The sequence below is a fragment of the Pseudophryne corroboree genome, chromosome 2, assembly GCF_028390025.1.
Source record: "Pseudophryne corroboree isolate aPseCor3 chromosome 2, aPseCor3.hap2, whole genome shotgun sequence".
Taxonomy (NCBI): domain Eukaryota; kingdom Metazoa; phylum Chordata; class Amphibia; order Anura; family Myobatrachidae; genus Pseudophryne; species Pseudophryne corroboree.
The window spans coordinates 515,693,747-515,718,706 of record NC_086445.1 but is presented as its reverse complement, the minus strand read 5'-3'; the positions used below and the strand labels follow the sequence as shown (position 1 = coordinate 515,718,706).

The window sequence follows — 24,960 nt, the reverse complement described above, 5'->3', positions numbered from 1 at the left end:
GGTGTAAATCATTATTTGTGAACAAATCTATAAGTTAACCTTGAATATGTAATTTTGCAGCGGATCGTGTGAATCGGCTGCAGACAGCACTTGCCAGTTCCCAGCAATTTCAGCAGATGTTTGATGAGTTAAGAAACTGGTTGGATGAAAAACAAATGCAACAGTCAAAAAGTCCCCCAATATCATGCAAATTGGAGAAATTACAATCTCTACTTCAGGAGCAGGAGGAATTCCAGAAGAAAGTGAACCAAAACAGTGGGTCTTACGAAATGATTGTTTCTGAGGGCGAGTCTCTGCTCATGTCTTTACAGCCTGGGGAAGAGAAAACGGCACTACAGGGTCAACTAGTGAATCTAAAATCAAACTGGGAGGAGCTTGGGAAGAAGACATCAGAAAGACATGGCAAAATGAAAGACTGTTTGAATAAAGCTCAGAAGTTCACAAGACATGTGGAAGGTCTGCTTCCTTGCTTGGAAGATTGTGAGACCCAACTGAAGGAAATGGAGGTTACTCTCGACTCAGAGCAGCTTGAGGCTCAGCTTCTCAGAGGAAAGGTCTTGCAGAGCGAAATAGATAAGAAACGTTCTCTATTGGAGATGATGAACAGCACTGCAGACCTTCTGGTTGCAGCAGCTGAAGTTGATGATCAAGAGATTCTAGAAAAGAAAGCCCAACTCAATCAGAGGATGGACAGCATAACAGAACAACTCCATGCCAAAACTGAGTCCATTGAAGAGATGTCTTTGAGGCTAAAGGATCTCAATGATAGTTTTAGAAACATTGATAAGAAACTGGAAGGCGCAAAACACCACCTGGAGATCTACACGGCCCTTGGTCCTCAAGCGTGCAGCAGTAAGAATTTAGAAAACTTGAGGTCCCAGCAGAGCATGCTCCAAAACTTGGACACACAAGTACAATACTTGAAAAACCTGATTCAAGGCTTAACAGAAGATGCCCCTGAAGGCTCTAATGTCTCAAGTCTCCTACAGCAGGCAGAAGATGTACAACATAACTTTGAGACTGTTAAACAGGAAGTTAATGAATGCTGTTTGAATATGGAACAAAAACTTCAAGGAATTGGTCAGTTTCATTCTGATGTTAAAGAGATATTTTCTAGTTTGGCTGATCTGGATGATGAACTTGATAACATGGGTCCAGTGGGGCGGGATGTAGACAGTCTCAAATCCCAAAGTGAAGTTGTCCAAAAGTTTCTGGAGACTCTCCAAGGTTTAAAATCAGATGTGGAGTGTTCTGAAAAGAAATGCAGAGATATGTTAGAGAATGAGGGAGGCCCTGACCTCATAGGATTAATGCGGGAACTTGGGACATTAAATAAGCAGTGTGTTAAGCTTACTGAACGAGGAAAGAATCGACAAGAGCAATTGGAGGCCACACTGGGAAGAGTGGAGGATTTCAATATGAAGCTAAAGGAGCTGAAGTACAAGTTTATGGCAGCAGAGGGCAGTAGCGCTTTGCAAGAGGTCGTTGGAACTGAAGTTGATGTTATAAAGCAGCAGTTGGAAGATTTTAAGGTACAAACTTGTGTTAGTTCTCAGACTTTACATAAAATAATTTTTGCTTGTATATTTTGTAATCTTATCCTAATTTCTCAACATATTTGCTGTCCTGTGGTCAGTAAACTGTTTTTTTTTTTTTTTAAATGCCTTTTCATAAACAATATAATAATACAACATAATTGTTGCCATAGGCTATAAAGCTAGCAAATTAATAAACTTGTTAACAGGTCTACAACAAGACAGTTCATTAGAACTGAAGGCAAGGAAATATAAACTGAAAATAAAGTATGTAAGTAATACTGTTGGGGGATGAAGGAGAATTGAGGCTGAAACTGGGACTATGTGACACTACTTGGTGGAGGGTAGAAAAACACTGGAGTGTGCTAAGATAGGATAACACATACTGAGAAACCCAGTAATGATTTAATAGAAATGAGCCAGTTGCGCCAGATCTGGCTATATTTGTGAGACTTGTTACTTAAATATGCTGAGATTTTATCCATAATTATGAAATACCAAATGTTATTAAGCTGTTGATAAGAAGGGGGCTCTAGCGCTGGCAGTGGCTGGCCACCAATCATCTGGCAGTTTAGAGAAACTTAATCAGAATGCTTATCCAACCCCTCCAACAGGTAGCCAAGCAGAAATGACCCAGATGATTTAGAAATTGAAACTCTGAGTACTGCTTTATTGTGGCTGGATACAATAGCACATACCTAGTAGATGCTGTGTGGAGTCCGCACAGAATTTTTCTTCAGATATTACTCAAATCATATATTGAACAAATGTGTTTAACCAACATAACATGTATATACCAGAAAAGCAAATTTTCCGTGGATAATAACAAAGTTGGCGGTGCTCCTAAGAGTTAGAATATTATATGAATAATAAGAACAGAGGAGCAAACTGTATTTGCTGGGGCACTCTTTGTTTTTAAAAATTTTGTAAATTTTATTGATATACATTAAAAGTAATAACCATGCCTTTTAGTTCACACTAGCAAGACATCAACAGTTGGTGTCAGGTATAAAATATTGCAGTAGGCGGCCTCTAATTCTGAAGCTGGCTATTTAGCAAACCAAGCTATAACTGGGCTTAATTTTTTTTTTTTTCCCCACACAATTTACAGGAACATAGGGCACCCTGGCTTACGGTCGTTAGGTCGACACTCATTAGGTCGACATGTACTAGGTCGAAAGGTCGACGTGAGGTGTTTTTTTTTTTTAAATCTTCATTTTTGATCCTTAATGATCCACGTGGACTACGATTGGAACTGAAATCTGTGCCAGCGAAGTGAGGCACCTTGCCCGAAGTTCGCTCGCCATGCGAGGGGACACGGTACACTAATTTGGGTTCCCCTTCACTTTACGGAGAAAACGACACCAAAAAACCTCATGTCGACCTTTTGACCTGTCGACCTAGTACATGTTGACCTAATGACCATGTCAACCTATTGTCCCTGTCGACCTAATGCATGTCGACCTTCCATGGTCGACCTAATGACTGTCGACCTAAGTTGTGTCTATCCAACGACCCATACCCAGGCAACCTGGCTGTGAGAGCCTGCAAGAGGTAGTGTAGGCAGGCAATAAGGTTCATTCCTAAAGACCACTATGCTACTCTAACACAAGATGATTCATTTCTGCAACCCATGCAAATTCAACTTTATTCAATTAATAATCTGGGAAAATGTTCTGCATATAATGTGAAGTACATAAACCTTCCAGTCTCCAAGCAAAGTTGAGGTTTTGGTGTCAGGGCTGAATGTTAGTTGAGGAAAAAAATAATAATTTTGGAGCCCGATATTCTAGCATTCGCAGAGGCATGTAGAGGAGGTTAGAGTGAGGCGTACATAATTTGCAAATAAGCATATTTGTAAACCTCCACACTGACTTGCAGACTCTTATCCAATGACAAAAACAAATTCTTGCCATCAGGTGTTTTCTAATATTAATCCAATTTATGTAGTTTAACCTCAACATTATTTTCTTAATGCTAATTATAATTATTTCTCCTGCAGGGATCACAAGTTATCCACAGGATAACATTGGGATATGAGGTAGCGACAGCGGATTGGCACCAAACGATCAAAGCATCCGGCCTCCCAGAATGCAACGGGCCCGTCCCTATATCCCTGCCTCCTAGCTCAAGCAATTCAGTTTTTTGTTTGGTGCGGCAGGAGCCGGACCATGGTCAATGTGCTGCTGGTTTTTAGCAGCCATAAGCTTTTTTATTTTATTTTTATAGTCTTACTATATTTTTTGAGCGATCTCTCTAAAAAGCGCCTTAAACCTAACTTAAAAAGAGTCGCTCCAACAACTCCCCGCCGGGTTGCGACAACGCTTACCCACGTGTACAGTGCTATTTCCGTGGGCGTCTGTGTAGGATGTACTAGCAAGTCCAGGAGACGTTACCAGGCTGTGGCCAGAGCACGGGGAGAAGGTAAGTCATCGGTTTCGCTTAGTAGGGGAAACGCGAGACACAGCCGCTCTGTTTCAGGATGGAGACTACCGAACAGTTGCTGATGCAGCTGCCACCTCGGCTGCACCAGCGCTAGGCCTCTGTGATCATAGGCTCCGGGAGTAGTATGAGGCTGCGATCCCTAGGGTTGATGTCAGCAGTGGGGAGTAAGACGCTCCCTTGGTCGCCTCTCCCCCCAGTTCATGACCAGTTTCCCGCCATGAACTGAGTTCCCGCTCCCGTCTGAGACGCTGTGTATCTAAAAGGACCCAGGCGAAGCATAGGCAGCTGTATGACTGGTGCGTCGGTGTTCACTGTAGGTTCACAGGGCAATTGTGTACACTAATAGCATCTGGATCCACTCAGCTTTCACTAACGTATTGATTGATCCTGGAAGCGGCGTGAAGTCTCCGTGTATCCCACTCTCCTGAGCCGGGTGACATAGCACTAAGTCTCTATCTACCTTTGGTACAAATAGTTGGATAAGTGCCTGATGCATATGAGTCTGTAAACTATTGCTGCTGTTTTCTTTTGCTGTGCGACTGAATACATTTAAACTCCTATGTAAGGTAATGCGGTAATATGTTTCTCCTACATACTTGAAATGTATCTGTAGATTATTATGTGCTCATATTGCTTATTATACTAATGTAAAACCTGTGACTGATTGCTAGTGTGATTGCTGACTTTACTATTTTCTGTCAGTTTCTGTGTATTCCGATCCTCAATGCTGGTGCAAAGCAGGGAGGGATCGGATTGTTTGTCACTTTAATAAATTTTAAAGTGATTGCAGTCACAATTTGTGTAGTTAACACTGTAAAGGTGTGTGATTTATTTATCATGTCTAAGAGAGGCAAGGGTGAGGAGGATACACTCTCCATAGCAGTACCAACACTCATGTCATGTTTGTCTTGCAAAGCTGGGTTAACCTCTCAGGATCTGGTTCAATATGGATTATGTGCAAATTGTTTTAGCATTCGCCTAAGCCTCTTGAATAATCCGAGGCAGGCACAGGTTCAGGTTGAACCCCCATGGGCTACTTTTGCACAGACATTATCCAATATAGCTGAGCGGATAATGCCAGCACCTATACCAGGGATAGGTTACCCTATTAACCCTTACATGCAACATTCCACCTGGGGGTTATCGCATCCAGTACAGGAATCAGCAGCCTCTCAACAGAAACAGGCTGAAAGGCCGGTCTTAAGTAAATCACATAGACATGAAACAACATCTTCACAGTCTACACGTTTCAGATCCGGACACGTCGGAGGATGAGGACTCATCGCACTCCAGGTCTGCATACAGAGACGAGTAGAAAGGCCTCAGCTTAGTGAACATTCCTGAGCTAATTAGTGCTATGAAAGAGGAAGCCACTGATTCCAAAAGGAGGCGGGGAAACGCGTCAAACCAACATCTCATACTTTTGCACCACCAGACCGGAATCCATTTAATACTGTTCTGTGTATGTGTGCTGAAACGGTTTAACCTGGGGGTCCTCCAGAGATGACTGCAATACAAGGCTAATGCGCCAGCGGCCGAGGGGATCATATACAGCAGAACCAGGCAAAGATAATGGTGAGACTACATACACCTACTTCTAAAAATATCTGGCCAGATTTAACTATTCACTGAATGGACTATTTATTGTTTGCTGAGACCATATAATCACAGCCATAAAAATATGTGCTGCAAATTGTGTCTTGTATCCACAGCATAAACTTTTAAAGCAGCTGGTGTGGATGTAATTGACACTAATTGGATAAATCAAGACTAACAAGTTGCCAGACCTTTTTGGTGTCTATACACTCACAGTTAAGAACTGATGTTGCCAATTTCTTCCTTCTAAATAACTTGTGTCAACTGAACTTTTAACAACTGGACAATGTGTCTTTTGGTCCTAAGCTGGGAAGACTTGTTTACAAGACTTGAATACATTGTTACTAATAAACTGCTAAATTCATTGATACTCCTATATTTACAACTAAGAATGGATGCTGCCATCCTTTTGATCTGTGAGAGAAGAACGGATATTAATTGGATTAATTGAATATTAATTGGATACAGTGTTAACGGGCTCACTAAATAGGACATTGGGAACACTTTTATATAAACAAGAATTATATATTTTCAAGTTTATAGCCAGTGAGATTCAATTGATTTAATTGTTTTAATGTACAACCGTAATACCGGCTGGTGGTTGCTTATTAACTGTGTGATATATATACATGTTTTAAATAAACTATAAAAAGTATAAATTCCTGTGCGCTGTAATATTTATTTTCTTCTTTTTTTTGCCATGAAAGCCATTCTATCCTTAGAGGAGGCAGCAGAACCTTTGTTAAAATATAAGGCACCTGTGTTTAAATGTCCCAGAATAGTTAGGACTGAGTTTTTTGGGTCAGAACAGCTGACAGAAATTATGTAAGAGTCTTGGGTTACACCCAGTAAGAAGTTTAGAATTCCAAGGAAATGGAATTCACATTATCCTCTTCCGGCTGGGGACTGTTTAAAAAGGGAGGTGGCTCCCAAAGTAGATACGCATGTCATCCGATTGGTGCGAAAATCTGTATTACCTCTGCCTTCAACATCATTAAATGATGTCACAGATAGTAAAATAGATAGTTTTCTTAAAATAATTTTCTCCTTGTCTTGGGCAATCATAAGACCAGCCATGGCTTCGGCTTGGAAGGCAAAAGCAGTGGCAGCCTGGGCTGATGCATTGGAGGATGACCTTTCAATGGCATCTAGAGAGCAAAAATCCCATATTGCACATCTCAAACAGGCAGCGATTTTTATGGAAGAAGTAGCTATGGATATGGTACAATTGCCTCACAGGCTTCAGCAGTAGCAGCTTGCAGAGCGGTTTGACTACATACGTGGAAAGCTGACTCAGAATCTAAGAAGGTTCTGGAGTCTTTGCCTTTTATTGGAGATATTCTTTTTGGTAAAGATTTAAACAGTATTTTGGAGTCAGAAGCAGACTCCAAGAAAGTGAAGTTTCCTTCCATACATAAATCCAAACCTAGATTTCCAGCTTTTCGGCCCTTTCGGACTCAAGGAAAAGCAACAGGAAATGGCAAGCAGTCTCAATCTGACAAGTCTGGTAAGACTAAAAAGCATTGGGCTACCAGAGGGTCGGTTTCCAAATCAGAAGATAAACCATTAGCCTGATGGTGCGGGCCTCCACCTGGGGGACCCCAGGGTGGCAGGCAGTTTGCACAGATCTGGCAGCAGTCTACAATAGATGCCTGGGTGCAAGAAGCGGTATCTCACGGTTATGTGTTTGCTTTCAAGAATCACCCTCCTCAAAGTTTTTTTTGTACCAGCCGTCTTCAGTGGAAACGAAGGCCAGGGCTTTGCAAGAGGCAGTTCAGAAGTTGGTGCTGTCAGGAGTGATAATTCCAGTTCCTCCTGCACAACGAGGACAAGGTTTTTATTCCAACCTGCTTCTAGTCCAGAAGCCAAATGGGTCGTTCCGGCCAATATTGAATTTCAAAGTGCTGAACAAGTACATTTGGGTGCCTTGATTTCATATGGAGACTTTACGTTCCATTATTTTAGCCATGGAGCCGGAGGATTTTATGGTATCCCTGGATATCCAGGATGCTTACCTTCATGTTCCTATATCACTGTCCCATCAGCGCTATCTCAGATTTGCTATCCTCCAGCAACATTTTCACTTTCAGGCACTACCATTTGGACTGGCCACAGCTCCCAGAGTGTTCACCATAATTATGGTAGTAATGGCATTTCTCCTTCATCCACTAGGGGCCACTGGAGCACAGTTACAATGGGGAAATAGTAGGCAGTAATTGGGAGCTGGCACTTTAAAATTCTAACACTGTGGCTAGCTCCTCCCCTACTATGTCCCCCCTCCAAGCCAGTCTTTAATTTGTGCCCAAGGGAGCTGGTTCACTTGGGTCTTCTCTGAAGATTTTTTTTTTTCTTAAGTATACGTGGCCGGACACCGCTGCGTGTAGGGGCCACTCCACCACACACTGCACCTAATGGAGAGAGTCTCTGAAGTCTCCCTGGGTTTGAGTTCCACTCAATCCCCAACTAATCAATAGCAGTGAGTGAGTGCTTCTCTGCCCTCCTCCCCCCGCTCTTCCCCCCGGCTCTCCACGTTTTTTTTCTTTAAACATTTATTTATTTATTTAAAACAGTACAGAGATCTCTGGCTTGTCGCCCGCCCCCCTCCCCTCTCGGATCCCCGCTCAGCGCGGCTCACAGAGCCACTACAGGGATCCTGCAAAAAGGCGCAAAGCAGTTTCAAATTTGGCGCCTTTGCGGAGGGGGCGGAGCTTAGTCCCGCTCTGCGCCGCCGGAATCAGCGACCATTTCCTTTGCTGCAGCGCGGGACGGAGGAAGCCACGGATCACAGTGAGCCTATTACAGTGGGACTGGGGGGCACCTATATCATCCTTACAGCCTGTCACTGCACAGTATCGTGCAGGAGAGCTCGGGCTGCTGTGGCTGCATTTTTCCCTACTCTCCCCCCTCCCTCCCCTTCTGCCTATTGCTGTTTTCCTGTGGGGAAGGGTCACAGGTGTTAGGTGCTGCCATGGCCAGTAAAGGCTCCAAGGCAACACAAAGACAGGGGGGCAGTGGTCATGTTTTATGTGAGGAGTCAGAGCCATCTGCTCAGCCCTCCTCAGAACCCCAGAGCGCCCCTGCATGGACGACACAACTCACAGAGGTTATGTCTCTGCTGACTGGGGAACTGAAGGCCTCTCGGGAAGATAGAGAGGCGGCCCGGTTCCGACAGCTTGTCCCGGTACCGGAGCCAGAACCTGCATGGGCTGTCTCATTGGCAAAGTCAGTAGAAGGGCTCTCTAGGGCTATAATCCCTTCCCAGACCCCGTCCTTTAGCCCTCCTCAACAGGCTTCTAAAAAGAGATTGCTAGCCTCTGTGGTGCAGGACTTTGACGATGATATGCCTCAATTAGATGAGGCGGGGTTAGATGTACAGGAGGATATAGATATACAGGATACTGATGACGATCAGGTGTACGGGGACTCTGAACCAGTAGCTCAGGGTATAGAGGCTTCTATTACTGCTATTCGCTCAGTATTACAGGTGGAAGAGACGGAGCAGGACACCTTACGTCCTTCAAGGTTTGGCACCAACCAATGCTTGCCGGTGACCTTTCCAGTTTCGGAGGAGCTGGATGCGCTCATAACGGCAGCCTGGAAACATCCAGACGCAAAATATCAGGTATCAAGAAAACTGTTGTCTTCCTATCCTTTTCCCGCAGATAGCACGAAACGTTATGAGACCTCTCCGATTGTGGATCCTTCGGTGTCTCATCTGTCCAAAAAGACTGTCCTACCGGTTCCGGGAGCGACTTCGCTTAAGGAGGCGTCGGATAGGAAGCTGGAATCTACCTTGAAGACTATTTACTCGGCGGCGGGGGTATTACATCGCCCGGCGCAGGTAGGTTGTTGGGTCAATAAAGCGATCGAAGCTTGGGCGGAGCACTTGTCCTCTGGAATTCGTGACGAATTGCCGGCGGATCAATTGATACAGTTGGCGGAACACATCCGTGAATCAGCCCTTTATCTTTGCGAAGCGTCCAAAGACATATGTATTCTCGGAGCTAGAATTTCCGCTTTAGCAATTGCGGCCCGCAGAGCTCTCTGGCTGCGGCAGTGGCAAGCGGATACGGAATCCAAAAGGGCAGCAGAAGCATTGCCCTTTACGGGTGAGGTTCTGTTTGGTAAGGATCTGGATGCCTGGATCTCTCAGGCCACCGGTGGTAAGTCGACTTATCTTCCTTCTGCTGCTCCAGCCACTCGCAGGCCATATAGGGGTCCCTCTTTTCGATCCTTTCGTGCCCCTTCCAGGTTTCGAGGCCAGGCCAGGGGAGGAGCTTCTACCTTCCGTGGCCATAGAGGTAGAGGCAGCGGCAGAGGTAGAGGATCCGCAGCCTCAGCCCAGTCAGAGGTTAAGTACTCTACCACTACCACCGCATGACGGGCTTCCCTCCCACCTGGGAGATCACAGGCTGGGAGCTCGTCTGTGGGATTTCAAGGAGGTCTGGGTACAGTCCTGTCCAGACGCTTGGGTCCGGGATCTAATCACTTGCGGTTACAAGCTCGATTTTCAGGAACAACCTCCCCAGCGTTTCTCTAACGTCCTAAGTGGATGCTGGGGACTCCGTAAGGACCATGGGGATTAGCGGCTCCGCAGGAGACTGGGCACAACTATAAAGAAAGCTTTTAGACTACTGGTGTGCACTGGTTCCTCCCACTAAGACCCTCCTCCAGACTTCAGTTAGATTCTTGTGCCCGGCTGAGCTGGATGCACACTAGGGGCTCTCCTGAGCACCTAGAAAGAAAGTATATTTAGGTTTTTTATTTTACAGTGAGATCTGCTGGCAACAGACTCACTGCAGCGAGGGACTAAGGGGAGAAGAAGCGAACCTACCTAACAGGTGGTAGTTTGGGCTTCTTAGGCTACTGGACACCATTAGCTCCAGAGGGATCGACCGCAGGACCCGACCTTGGTGTTCGTTCCCGGAGCCGCACCGCCGTCCCCCTTACAGAGCCAGAAGCAACGAAGAGGTCCGGAAAATCGGCGGCAGAAGACTTCGGTCTTCACCAAGGTAGCGCACAGCACTGCAGCTGTGCGCCATTGCTCCTCATGTACACCTCACACTCCGGTCACTGATGGGTGCAGGGCGCTGGGGGGGGGCGCCCTGAGGGCAATATATGACACCTTGGCTGGCAAATATACATCATATATAGTCCTAGAGGCTATATAGATGTAAAATTACCCCTGCCAGTATTCCAGAAAAAGCGGGAGAAAGTCTGCCGAAAAGGGGGCGGGGCTTCTCCCTCAGCACACTGGCGCCATTTTTCCCTCACAGTTCCGCTGGAAGGAAGCTCCCTGGCTCTCCCCTGCAGTCTGAACACTACAGAAGGGTAAAAAAGAGAGGGGGGGGCACAAAATTTAGGCGCAGTATAGATAATATATATATATATATATGATATATATAAAAAAGCAGCTATAAGGGAAAACACTCATTGATAGTGAGATCCCTGTGTTATATAGCGCTCTGGTGTGTGCTGGCATACTCTCTCTCTGTCTCCCCAAAGGGCTTTGTGGGGTCCTGTCCTCTGTCAGAGCATTCCCTGTGTGTTTGCGGTGTGTCGGTACGGCTGTGTCGACATGTTTGAAGAGGAGGCTTATGTGGAGGCGGAGCAAATGCCTGTAAACGTGATGTCACCCCCTGCGGGGTCGACACCTGAGTGGATGGTGCTGTGGAAGGACTTACGCAACAGTGTCGACTCCTTGCATAAAAGGTTTGACGACATACCTATTGTGGGACAGCCGGCTTCTCAGCCTGTGCCTGCCCAGGCGTCTCAAAAGCCATCAGGGGCTCTAAAACGCCCGCTACCTCAGATGGCTGACACAGATGTCGACACGGATACTGACTCCAGTGTCGACGACGATGAGACTAATGTAACTTCCAGTAGGGCCACACGTTACATGATTGAGGCAATGAAAAATGTGTTGCACATTTCTGATGTTACCCCCGGTACCACAAAAAAGGGTATAATGTTTGGAGAGAAAAAACTACCAGTAGCTTTTCCTCTATCTGAAGAGTTAAATGAAGTGTGTGAAGAAGCGTGGGCTTCCCCTGATAAAAAGCTGGTAATTTCTAAGAGGTTACTAATGGCGTACCCTTTCCCGCCAGAGGATAGGTCACGCTGGGAAACATCCCCTAGGGTGGATAAAGCGCTCACACGCTTGTCAAAGAAGGTGGCACTACCGTCTCCGGACACGGCCGCCCTGAAGGAATCTGCTGATAGAAAGCTGGAGGCTATCCTGAAATCTATATATACACACACAGGTGTTATACTGAGACCGGCTATTGCTTCAGCCTGGATGTGCAGTGCTGCTGCTGCGTGGTCAGATTCCCTGTCAGAAAATATAGATACCCTAGACAGGGACACTATATTGCTAAACGTAGAGCATATAAAAGACGCACTTTTATACATGAGGGATGCACAGAGGGATATTTGCCGGCTGGCATCCAAAATTAGTGCAATGTCCATTTCTGCCAGGAGAAGGGTTATGGACTCGGCAGTGGACAGAAGATGCAGATTCCAAACGACACATGGAAGTTCTGCCTTACAAGGGTGAGGAGTTATTCGGGGATGGTCTCTCGGACCTCGTTTCCACAGCAACAGCTGGGAAGTCAGCATTTTTACCCCATGTTCCCTCACAACCAAAGAAAGCTCCGTATTATCAGGTACAGTCCTTTCGGCCCAATAGGGGCAAGCGGGTTAAAGGCGCGTCCTTTCTGCCCAGAGGCAGAGGTAGGGGAAAGAAGCTGCAGCATACAGCCAGTTCCCAGGAGCAAAAGTCCTCCCCCGCTTCTTCTAAGTCCACAGCATGACGCTGGGGCTTCACAGGCGGAGCCAGGTACGGTGGGGGCCCGTCTCAAAAACTTCAGCAATCAGTGGGCTCGCTCACGGGTGGATCCCTGGATCCTTCAAGTAGTATCTCAGGGGTACAAGCTGGAATTCGAGACGTCTCCCCCCCGCCGTTTCCTCAAATCTGCCTTGCCAACCACTCCCTCAGGCAGGGAGGCAGTGTTACAGGCAATTCACAAGCTGTATTCACAACAAGTGATAGTAAAGGTGCCCCTACTTCAACAAGGAAGGGGTTACTATTCCACAATGTTTGTGGTACCGAAACCGGACGGTTCGGTGAGACCCATTTTAAATTTGAAATCCTTGAACACATATATAAAAAATTTCAAGTTCAAGATGGAATCGCTCAGGGCGGTTATTGCAAGCCTGGACGAGGGGGATTACATGGTATCACTGGACATCAAGGATGCTTACCTACATGTCCCCATTTACCATCCTCACCAGGAGTACCTCAGATTTGTGGTACAAGATTGTCATTACCAATTCCAGACATTGCCGTTCGGTCTATCCACGGCTCTGAGGGTCTTTACCAAGGTAATGGCCGAAATGATGATACTCCTTCGAAAGAAGGGAGTTTTAATTATCCCGTACTTGGACGATCTCCTGATAAAGGCGAGGTCCAGAGAGCAGTTGTTGGTAGGGGTAGCACTATCTCGGGAAGTGCTACAACAGCACGGCTGGATTCTAAACATTCCAAAGTCACAGCTGGTCCCTACGACACGTCTGCTGTTCCTAGGGATGGTTCTGGACACAGAACAGAGAAAAGTGTTTCTCCCGGAGGAGAAGGCCAAGGAGCTGTCATCTCTAGTCAGAGGCCTCCTAAAGCCAAAACAGGTGTCGGTGCATCACTGCATGCGGATCCTGGGAAAAATGGTAGCTTCCTACGCAGCGATTCCATTCGTCAGGTTTCATGCAAGAACCTTTCAGTGGGACCTGTTGGACAAGTGGTCCGGATCGCATCTTCAGATGCATCGTCTGATAACCCTGTCTCCGAGGACAAGGGTGTCTCTGCTGTGGTGGCTGCAGAGTGCTCATCTTCAAGAGGGCCGCAGATTCGGCATACAGGACTGGGTCCTGGTGACCACGGATGCCAGCCTTCGAGGCTGGGGAGCAGTCACACAGGGAAGAAACTTCCAAGGACTATGGTCAAGTCAGGAGACTTCCCTGCGCATAAATATTCTGGAACTGAGGGCCATTTACAATGCCCCCTAAGTCAGGCAAAACCCCTGCTTCAAAACCAGCCGGTACTGATCCAGTCAGACAACATCACGGCGGTCGCCCATGTAAATCGACAGGGCGGCACGAGAAGCAGGACGGCAATGGCAGAAGCCACAAGGATTCTCCGATGGGCGGAAAATCACGTGTTAGCACTGTCAGAAGTGTTCATTCCGGGAGTGGATAACTAGGAAGCAGACTTCCTCAGCAGGCACGACCTCCACCCGGGAGAGTGGGGACTTCATCCAGAAGTCTTTCAAATGATTGTAAACCGGTGGAAAAAGCCACAGGTGGACATGATGGCGTCCCGCCTAAACAAAAAGCTAGAAAAATATTGCGCCAGGTCGAGAGACCCGCAGGCGATAGCTGTGGACGCTCTAGTAACACCGTGGGTGTACCGATCGGTTTATGTGTTCCCTCCTCTTCCTCTCATACCAAAGGTACTGAGGATAATAAGGAGAAGAGGAGTAAGAACTATACTCATTGTTCCGGATTGGCCAAGAAGAGCTTGGTACCCGGAACTTCAAGAAATGATGTCAGAGGACCCATGGCCTCTACCGCTCAGACAAGACCTGCTGTAGCAGGGGCCCTGTCTGTTCCAAGACTTACCGCGGCTGCGTTTGACGGCATGGCGGTTGAACACCGGATCCTGAAGGAAAAGGGCATTCCGGAGGAAGTAATTCCTACGCTGATTAAAGCTAGGAAAGAAGTAACCGCAAACCATTATCACCGCATATGGCGAAAATATGTTGCGTGGTGTGAGGCCAGGAAGGCCCCAACGTAGGAATTTCAGCTGGGCCGTTTCCTGCACTTCCTACAGTCAGGGGTGACTATGGGCCTTAAATTGGGTTCCATTAAGGTCCAGATTTCGGCTCTATCAATTTTCTTCCAGAGAGAACTGGCTTCACTACCTGAAGTTCAGACTTTTGTTATGGGAGTGCTGCATATTCAGCCCCCTTTTGTGCCTCCAGTGGCACCTTGGGATCTCAACGTGGTGTTGGATTTCCTAAAGTCACATTGGTTTGAGCCACTGAAAACCGTGGATTTGAAATATCTCACGTGGAAAGTGGTCATGTTGTTGGCCTTGGCTTCGGCCAGGCGTGTATCAGAATTGGCGGCTTTGTCATGTAAAAGCCCTTATCTGATTTTCCATATGGATAGGGCAGAATTGAGGACTCGTCCCCAGTTTCTCCCCAAAGTGGTATCAGCTTTTCATCTGAACCAACCTATCGTGGTGCCTGCGGCTACAAATGACTTGGAGGCTTCCAAGTTGTTGGATGTAGTCAGGGCCCTAAAAATCTATGTTTCCAGGACAGCTGGAGTCAGAAAGACTGACTCGCTCTTTATCCTGTATGCGCCCAACAAGTTGGGTGCACCTGCTTCAAAGCAGACTATTGCTCGCTGGATCTGTAGTACGATTCAGCTTGCACATTCTGCGGCTGGACTGCCGCATCCTAAATCAGTAAAAGCCCATTCCACGAGGAAGGTGGGCTCTTCTTGGGCGGCTGCCCGAGGGGTCTCGGCTCTTCAACTTTGCCGAGCAGCTACTTGGTTGGGGTCAAACACGTTTGCTAAATTCTACAAGTTTGACACCCTGGCTGAGGAGGACCTTGAGTTTGCTCATTCGGTGCTGCAGAGTCATCCGCACTCTCCCGCCCGTTTGGGAGCTTTGGTATAATCCCCATGGTCCTTACGGAGTCCCCAGCATCCACTTAGGACGTTAGAGAAAATAAGAATTTACTCACCGGTAATTCTATTTCTCATAGTCCGTAGTGGATGCTGGGCGCCCATCCCAAGTGCGGATTGTCTGCAATACTTGTATATAGTTATTGCTTAACTAAAGGGTTATTGTTGAGCCATCTGTTGAGAGGCTCAGTTGTTATCATACTGTTAACTGGGTATTGTACCACGAGTTATACGGTGTGATTGGTGTGGCTGGTATGAGTCTTACCCGGGATTCAAAATCCTTCCTTATTGTGTCAGCTCTTCCGGGCACAGTATCCTAACTGAAGTCTGGAGGAGGGTCTTAGTGGGAGGAGCCAGTGTACACCAGTAGTCTAAAAGCTTTCTTTATAGTTGTGCCCAGTCTCCTGCGGAGCCGCTAATCCCCATGGTCCTTACGGAGTCCCCAGCATCCACTACGGACTATGAGAAATAGAATTACCGGTGAGTAAATTCTTATTTTTTTTACCACGGGTTTGCCAGTTTCCGACAACCGAGGAGTTGCCTTACAGGCAGCGGTCCAGAAGCTTCTATCCGCAAGGGTGGTGATTCCTGTTCCCTCTCATCATCGGAAACAGGGCTATTACTCAAGCCTGTTTCTCGTACCGAAGCCGGACGGCTCGGTTAGGCCAATCCTGAACTTGAAGGATCTCAATCCGTATTTGAGAGTATTCAAGTTCAAGATGGAGTCCCTCCAGTCTGTTATTGCAGGGTTGGAAAAAAACGAGTTTCTGGCGTTCTTAGACATCAAGGATGCATACTTACATGTTCCCATTTGGCCTCCTCATCAGGCTTTTCTTTGGTTCGCGATACGGGACGCTCATTTCCAGTTCCAGGCCCAGGCCCTTCCTTTCGGTCTCTCTTCTGCTCCCAGAGTGTTCACAAAGGTCATGGCGGTCATGATGGCCCTACTCCGGAAGCAGGGTGTGACGATTGTTTCTATCTGGACGATCTGCTAATAAAGGCAAGCTCGGCAGAACTGTTGCTTCAGAATATCCGGATGACGCAGGACCTTCTGATTCGACACGGGTGGATCCTGAATTTCCCGAAGTCTCACTTATGCCCCTCACAACGGCTGTTGTTTTCGGGGATGATTCTCGACACGGTCCATCAGAAGGTTTTCCTCCCTCAGGACAAGATCCTGTCTCTGCAGACACTGGTAAGGTCGGTTCTTCGACACCGTCGGGTGTCTGTATCTGTGCATTCGCCTTCTGGAAAAGATGGTAGCAGCGTTCGAAGCTCTTCCGTACGGTCGCTTCCACTCTCAAACGTTTCAGCTGTGTCTTCTACATCAGTGGTCAGGATCTCATCGATTCCTTCATCAAAGGGTGACGCTATCTCCAAAGGCACGGTCGTCGCTTCTCTGGTGGCTCCAGTCGACACATCTGTTGGAAGGGAGGCGGTTCGGTGTATGGGATTAGACTCTCCTCACCACGGATGCCAGTCTGCGAGGCTGGGGGGCAGTGACCCTGGAACATCGGTTTCAGGGGCGCTGGTCAATCCACGAATCCGCTCTCCCCATAAACATTCTCGAACTAAGGGCGGTGTACAATGCTCTGCTTCAGGCACATCACCTACTACGCGGTCGAGCGGTCAGAGTTCAGTCCGACAATGCCACGACGGTGGCGTACATCAACCGTCAGGGTGGCACTCGCAGCCGTGCAGCGATGAGGGAGGTCACCAACGTCCTTCTCTGGGCGGAGAAGTATGCTCTGTCCTTCACGGCGATATTCATTCCAGGAGTGGACAATTGGGAAGCCGATTATCTAAGCCGACAGGACATGCACCTGGGAGAGTGGTCACTACATCCCCAGGTGTTTTGGCAACTGGTCCGCCGGTGGGGAAAATCACAGATCGTCCTCATGGCGTCCCGCCTGAACCATCAGTTACCTCTTTATTACTCTCGGGCGGCGGCGGGCGTAGATGCCCTCACGGCTCCATGGAATTTCCGTTTCGTTTACCTCTTTCCTCCTTTCCCGCTGTTGCCGCGGGTTCTGCAGCGCATCAAGAGAGAAAACGCTCTGGTCCTCCTGGTGGCTCCGGATTGGCCACGCAGGGTTTGGTACTCCACCCTACACCTGTTGTCAGTAGCCGAGCCTTGGCCCCTGCCACTACGAGAGGATCTTCTGCAACAGGGTCCTTTTCTTTATCCAGACTTACGCAGGCTACGTTTGACGGCGTGGCTGTTGAGAAAGCCATCTTGAAAGGAAGGGGATTCCTCGTACGGTTATACCTACTATGCTTCGGGCTAGAAAGTCAGTCACATCTTCTCACTACTACCGCATTTGGAAGGCTTATGTAGCCTGGTGTGAACGTTGAGAATTTTCTCCTTCCGTGTTTCGCTTAGCCCACCTTCTCCGTTTTTTGCAGGCAGGTTTTTCGGCAGGCCTAAGACTGGGTTCACTAAAGGTGCAGGTCTCTGCTCTTTCGGTTTTCTTCCAGAAAAAGTTAGCCTTGCTGCCGGAAGTTCAGACTTTCTTTCAGGGGGTTCTTTGAATACAGCCTCCCTTCCGCCCTCCGATAGCGCCATGGGACCTCAGTCTGGTCCTCTCTTTTCTGCAGTCTTCATTGTTTGAGCCCCTGGAATCAGTGGAGATAAAATATCTCACCTGGAAGGTGGTTATTCTCCTGGCGCTGGCTTCAGCTAGACGGGTGTCGGAGCTTGGGGCTCTCTCTTGTAGGTCTCCTTACCTGGTGTTTCATGCGGATAGGGCTCAGCTTCGTACTCGTATGTCTTTTCTACCTAAGGTGGTGTCTGATTTTCACATCAATCAGCCGCTTGTGGTTCCGGCACTCTCGGTGGACTCTCCAGATTCGAGATCATTGGACGTTGTCAGAACGCTCAAGATCTATGTGGATAGGACTTCAGCTATTCGGAAGTCAGATTCCTTATTTGTTCTCTACGATGCTGCTCGCCGTGGTTGGCCGGCTTCTAAGCAGACTTTGTCTCGATGGATTCGACTGACCATCAGACAAGCTTATTTGGCAGCTTCTCGGGAACCTCCATCTTCAATTTCAGCGCACTCTACGCGCTCTGTGGGACCTTCGTGGGCGGCTGCCCGTGGGGTCTCCATGACTACTTTATGTCGGGCGGCTACTTGGTCGGGCCGACATACGTTTGTCAAATTCTACAAGTTTGATACTTTTGCGGCCTCTGCATCGCAGTTTGGCCGAGCGGTTTTACAGGACTCTCAGCGCTCTCCCACCCGTTTTGGGAGCTCTGGGACGTCCCCATTGTAACTGTGCTCCAGTGGCCCCTAGTGGATGAAGGAGAAATCAGGATTTTGGTTTTTCACCGATAAATCCCTTTCTCCGATTCCACAGGGGCCACTGGACGCCCACCCAGCGCTGTTTCCTCCTTTTTTGCTTAACGGTTTGCAGATCACTGTGACTGCTTGTTTGGTTCAGGTTAACCTTTTTTGTTAGGTTATGTTCCAGGTTTGGTTTGTGTTATCCTGGTTTACATGACGGCGTTAACCTCCTCTACCTTAAAGTTTGTTTATTCCAGCTCTCCTCGGGCACAGTTTTACATAGACTGGCTTGGAGGGGGGGGGACATAGTAGGGGAGGAGCTAGCCACAGTGTTAGAATTTTAAAGTGCCAGCTTCCAATTACTGCCTACTATTTCCCCATTGTAACTGCGCTCCAGTGGCCCCTGTGGAATCGGAGAAAGGGATTTATCGGTAAGTACCAAAATCCAGATCTTATCTCCGCCAGCAGGGGATAAGGATTTTTCCATACCTCAACGATTTATTAATCCTGGCACAATCTCAGGAATTGCTTCAGTTTCATCTGCGGCAGACAATAGCTTGTTTGCAGAGACACGGTTGGCTCATAAATTGGGCAAAGTCATCCCTGGTTCCGTCACAATGGATGACTCACTTTGGGGCTGTGTTGGATTCGAGTCTTCAAAAAGTAATTTTACCTCTGAACAAAATATCCAAAATTCAGTCAAGGATTCAGGAGCTGCTACACAGTCAAAGGGTATCCATTAATGCAGCAATGCGTGTGATTGGGTTGATGGTGTCGACATTCAACATGGAGGAGTATACTCATTTCCACTTGAGGCCTTTGCAACGTCAGATCCTTTCCAAGTGGAATGGTTTTCATCAGACAATAAAAACACAGACTATGGTCCTTCCTCTGGAAGTTAGGAGGTCATTAGCCTGGTGGTTGCAGACATCCCATCAGGACAAAGGGAGACCATTTTGAATATCAGTTTGGGAAATTCTGACAACGCCTGCCAGCCTTCAGGGCTGGGGAGCGGTGTCAGGAAGGAGTTGCTTCCAGGAGCAGTGGATCAAGGAAGAGAGTTACCTGCCAATAAATATATTGGATCTTTGGGCCATATATATGGCACTTATCCAGGCAGAGGACATCCTTCAGGGGAAACCAGTCCAAATCCACTGGGACAGTGCAATGGCAGTAGCGTACCTCAACCATGAGGGAGGAACTCGCAGCCAAAATGCAATGAAGGAGGTAAGTCACACGTTAAAGTGGGCAGAACTTCATCATCCAGCCTTGTCCGCAGTGTTCATTCCGGGAGTCCTAAACTGGGAAGCGGATTTTCTCAGTCGACACGCCATTCATGCAAAGGAATGGGCTTTACACCCCGAGGTCTTCTAGATTCTGGTAGACAAATGGGGGTTACCGGAGACAGATCTCATGGCGTCCCATCAGAACAACAAAGTTCCTGCATACAGTTCAAGAACAAAGGATCCCAAAGCGATCTTTGTGGATGCCCTGTCAGAGAGATGGGACTTTCATCTGGCCTATGTGTTTCCACCAATCGCCCTGTTACTCAGGGTGATGGGAAAGGCAAAACAAGGAAGGAGCGCCGTGATACTAATAGCTCCAGCTTGGCCCAGTAGACATTGGTACACAGATCTGCAGAGGTTGTTGATGGATGCTCCATTCCTACTCCCTCAATGTCCAAATCTACTGTCTTAGGGCCTTGCTATCACAAGCACCTGGATCGACTGTCTTTGAAGGCGTGGCTCTTGAGACTTCCATCCTGAAAGCAAGAGGATTCTCACAACAGGTAATTCAAACAATGCTCAGAGCAAGGATACCTTCCTCAGCTCGCATTTATCACCGAATATGGCAAGCCTATATTCAGTGGTGCAGTGACCGGAAATTTAATCCTAGGTCTTTCAGAGTTTCCAGAGTCCTAGCATTCCTTCAGTTAGGAATTGACAAAGGTCTAATGGTGGCTTCCTTCACAGTGCAAGTGCCAGCATTGACTGTATGGTTCCAAAAGAAAATTGCTAACCTACAGGATGTGCGCACTTTTTTCCAGGGAATGCTGCACATTCAACCTCCTTTTGTTCCTCCTACAGTGCCTTAGGACTTAACTTTTGTCCTAAAGGCCCTTCAAGTTGCCCCATTTGAACCACTAAAACAAGTGGATTTTAAATGGTTGACAGCTAAAGTTCTTTTTCTACTGGCTATTGCTTCAGCTAGAAGAGTTTCAGATTTAGGGGCATTGTTATGTCGCCCTCCTTTTCTGATTTTTTTTTATCCAGAAAGAATGGTTCTCAGAACCAAATCTGGGTATCTTCCTAAATTCCACCTTAACAAAGAAATTGTAGTCCCGGCCTTCCAAGGGCCGGACCTTTCTGCGGGCGATGCATCCTTGGACGTAGTCTGTGCTTTAAGGATCTATGTGGTTCGTACCAGTGCCATCAGAAAAACAGACACTCTCTTCGTTCTCTACGGATTTCACAAGAGAGGATGGCCTGCTGACCAGCAGACACTAGCGAGGTAGCTTTGAATGACTATTTCAGAAGCATATTCTCAAGCTTATCTCCCTGTTCCAGCTAATATCTCTGCTCACTCTACTCTTAAGGTCGGTCTGTCATTGGCAGCACAACATGGTGCTTCAGCATAACAGATATGTAAGGCAGCCACATGGTCTTCCATTAACACATTTATTAGCCATTATGCCTTTGATACCTTTGCCTCTCAGGACGCTAAATTCGAGAGAAGGATTCTCCTGTCCAATCAGGAGTGTCCCCACCACTAAATTGCTTTGGGACATCCCAATGTTATCCTGTGGATAACCTGTGGACCCTGCAGGAGAAATAATCGTTATGGTAGACTTACCGTTGATAACTGTATTTCTCCTAAGTCCACAGGGATCCCACCCTGATGCACCTGATTTGAGTATCCTTTCACTCATTAACCTCTTCCTTCTTGTACAGAAGGGTGTTCATGTGTGTTCTTCTCGCCTGATTAGGGCTCTCTATGATGCTCCTACCTTGAGCTTTGGAAAGCAACTGAATTGCCTGAGCCAGGAGGCGGGGATATAGGGACAGGCCCGGTGCATTCTGGGAGGCTGAAAGCTTTGATCGTTTGGTGCCAATCCGCTGTCGCTACCTCATATCCCAATGTTATCCTGTGGACTTAGGAGAAATAGAGTTATCAATGGTAAGTCTACCATAACAATTATTTTTTAGCACAATAAAACACATTTTTGCTCTCAATTTGGCAATCATTAACCCTTTACATGCTGCTGTCTGTACTGCACATTTATGTCTGAGGCAGGAAATAGCAGCCTGTTAGACAGCACTGTGCATCCAGAAACAGGTTCAGTATGTTATAGAAAAGAAAAATAGAATTATGTAAAATACATATATTTTTATTTTTTATGTGCATTACACAGGTATATTACTCAGTGAATTAGTAAGACTGCAGAAACTACTGTCAAAAAATGACCAGGCTAGCCATCCTGGGTGCGGGGTACACAATATGTATTTAGGTTATATAAAATGTGATGCAAATATTAGAGCCAAATGTATATGTATGTATGTATGTATGTATGTATGTGTATATATATATATATATATATATATATATATATGTGTGTGTGTGTGTGTGGATATATATATATATATATATATATACACACACAAACAGATCACCAAAAGCGCTCAGTGTACTGCCTTCAATTATTTCTTTTTAATTTTCATATATGTTTAAATAAAACGACTCTCCAAGGTGTGGATTTTCGCATACGATGTCTGCATAAATTATCTTTTGGGGGCCCACTAAAAGGGTCTCTTTCCAAACTGCTGCTGGTGGTCTGTGCGCAATTTTAAGACATTTATATATATATATATATATAATATGTGTGTGTGTGTGTGTGTGTGTGTGTGTGTGTGTGTGTAATATATATATACAGGTTGAGTATCCCATATCCAAATATTCCAAAATACGGAAATTTTTGAGTGATAGTGAGATAGTGAAACCTTTGATTCCTGATGGCTCAATGTACACAAACTTTGTTCAATACACAAATTTATTAAAAATATTGTATTAAATGACCTTCAGGCTGTGTGTATAAGGTATATATGAAACATAAATGAATTGTGTGAATGTACACAAACTTTGTTTAATGCACAAAGTTATTAAAAACAAAGAGAGAATCAGATTTTCGAATAGAAGCAGTTCTCTTCACATCGATACGGAGAGCCCGTACCACATCCAAAGACCTCTCTTTGTGAGACAAATCAGGAGAGACAAAGGCTGGAACCACAATCTCCTGATTAAGGTGGAACGAAGAAACCACCTTAGGTAAATATCCGGGACGAGTCCTAAGAACTAAAAAAAAAGAATATATTGATCTTAAATGCGCTATACCGTGAATTGCAGCCCAGGAGAAAACAAATGGTACTTCACAATTAAACCACAACAATCAGTTCAGAAAAAATGTTTGAGTCTCACAATGGCGCATATCACTATGAATAAAGTACTTTCCTCATATATTTCTTTTGATAGTATTTTCACGTATCAGCGGATGTTGAGATTCTCAGTCATAGACCATAGGGATATCCACTTGAAATTTCCAGCTTAGGTCTTAATAATATTATATGATTATACCAGCATATCACCACAATATAGTGGTACAGGATCACAGATTCAGGATTTCACTTCATCCACTTGACATTTCCCATTTGTGTTTCAATCTGATGACGGAGTGTGAATAAAGTTCTCCGAAACGTTGTAATCTTCTGCCCAACGCGTTTCGTCTATATCGACTTCTTCAATATTGGATACCTATGCAGGCAGACCTATAGGACAACTGCTGGAAAATTAAAGGGATATTTTTATCCTAAGTTTACAAGTGGATCCCTTTTGTTGGACTTCACTGATACTTTGAAAAACTGAGGAAATGCCAACCCAATGAGCCAAGAAAAATGAATGAAATATATATCTACATGCTGGAGAAGAATATAATTCATTAGGTGGCCTATAATAAGGAATCCCAATAAACGCTATCATATTCTGGGAATAATTTTCTTCAAGTTTTTTCAACTTGGTACAACTTCGGTTCAATTAAAACTTCATACCTTTTGAATACTACAGTTATTCCAATATAAACAGAGAGCTGTTATTTAGAAAACACCCCTGAAGAAGTCGATATAGACGAAACGCGTTGGGCAGAAGATTACAACGTTTCGGAGAACTTTATTCACACTCCGTCATCAGATTGAAACACAAATGGGAAATGTCAAGTGGATGAAGTGAAATCCTGAATCTGTGATCCTGTACCACTATATTGTGGTGATATGCTGGTATAATCATATAATATTATTAAGACCTAAGCTGGAAATTTCAAGTGGATATCCCTATGGTCTATGACTGAGAATCTCAACATCCGCTGATACGTGAAAATACTATCAAAAGAAATATATGAGGAAAGTACTTTATTCATAGTGATATGCGCCATTGTGAGACTCAAACATTTTTTCTGAGTCCTAAGAACTGCCCGGTCACGGTGAAAAATCAGATATGGGGAACTAGAAGACAAGGCACCCAGATCCGACACTCTTCTAGCAGAGGCAATAGCCAGCAAGAACACCACCTTAAGGGAAAGCCACTTAAGGTCAGCTGAGCCAAGAGGTTTGAATGGAGGCTCCTGCAACACCTCCAAAACCACCGACAAGTCCCAAGGAGCCACAGGCGGGACATAGGGAGGTTGGATACGCAACACACCCTGAGTAAAGGTATGCACATCAGGTAAGGTCGCAATTTTTATCTGAAACCACACCGACAAGGCAGAAATATGAACCTTGAGGGAGGCCAGACGCAGGCCTAAATCTAGGCCCTGCTGCAGAAAAGCCAAAGGTTTGGCTGCACTAAACTTGGAAGCATCATAATTGTTAGATGCGCACCAAACAAAGTATGAATGCCAGACCCTATGGTAAATCCGAGCAGAAGCCGGTTTCCAGGCCCGCAACATAGTTTTAATGACCTCTTCAGAAAAACCCTTAGCCCTCAAGACGGAAGCTTCAAGAGCCACGCCGTCAAAGATAGCCGGGCTAGGTCCTGGTAGACACAAGGGCCCTGAACGAGGAGGTCTGGGCGTTGTGGAAGTAGAAGTGGACGCTCTGACGACAGGCCTTGCAGGTCTGAGATCCAGTGCCGTCTGGGCCACGCCGGAGCTATGAGAAGCAAATTTCCTTTTTCTTGCTTGAACTTCCGAACAGTTGGATATCCAGAAGGGACGGCCCCTGCACTATTGTTGGTCCTGGAGCCACCTGAGCAGCAACAGACAGACCTCCGGAGTCAATGAGATCATTTGAGACCTGATCCAG

General features: G+C 46.3%; 1 protein-coding gene across 19 annotated transcripts in view; it reads left to right on the top strand.

Annotated features, from left to right (window-relative positions):
• Positions 1–24,960, top strand: part of MACF1 (microtubule actin crosslinking factor 1) — a 564,002-nt gene that overhangs the window by 340,183 nt on the left and 198,859 nt on the right. For all 19 annotated transcript variants that reach the window (XM_063954114.1, XM_063954106.1, XM_063954121.1 and 16 more), the window contains one exon: positions 61–1,532. In XM_063954114.1, the coding sequence (XP_063810184.1) occupies positions 61–1,532 (1,472 nt within the window). The remainder of the gene's footprint in view (positions 1–60; positions 1,533–24,960) is intronic.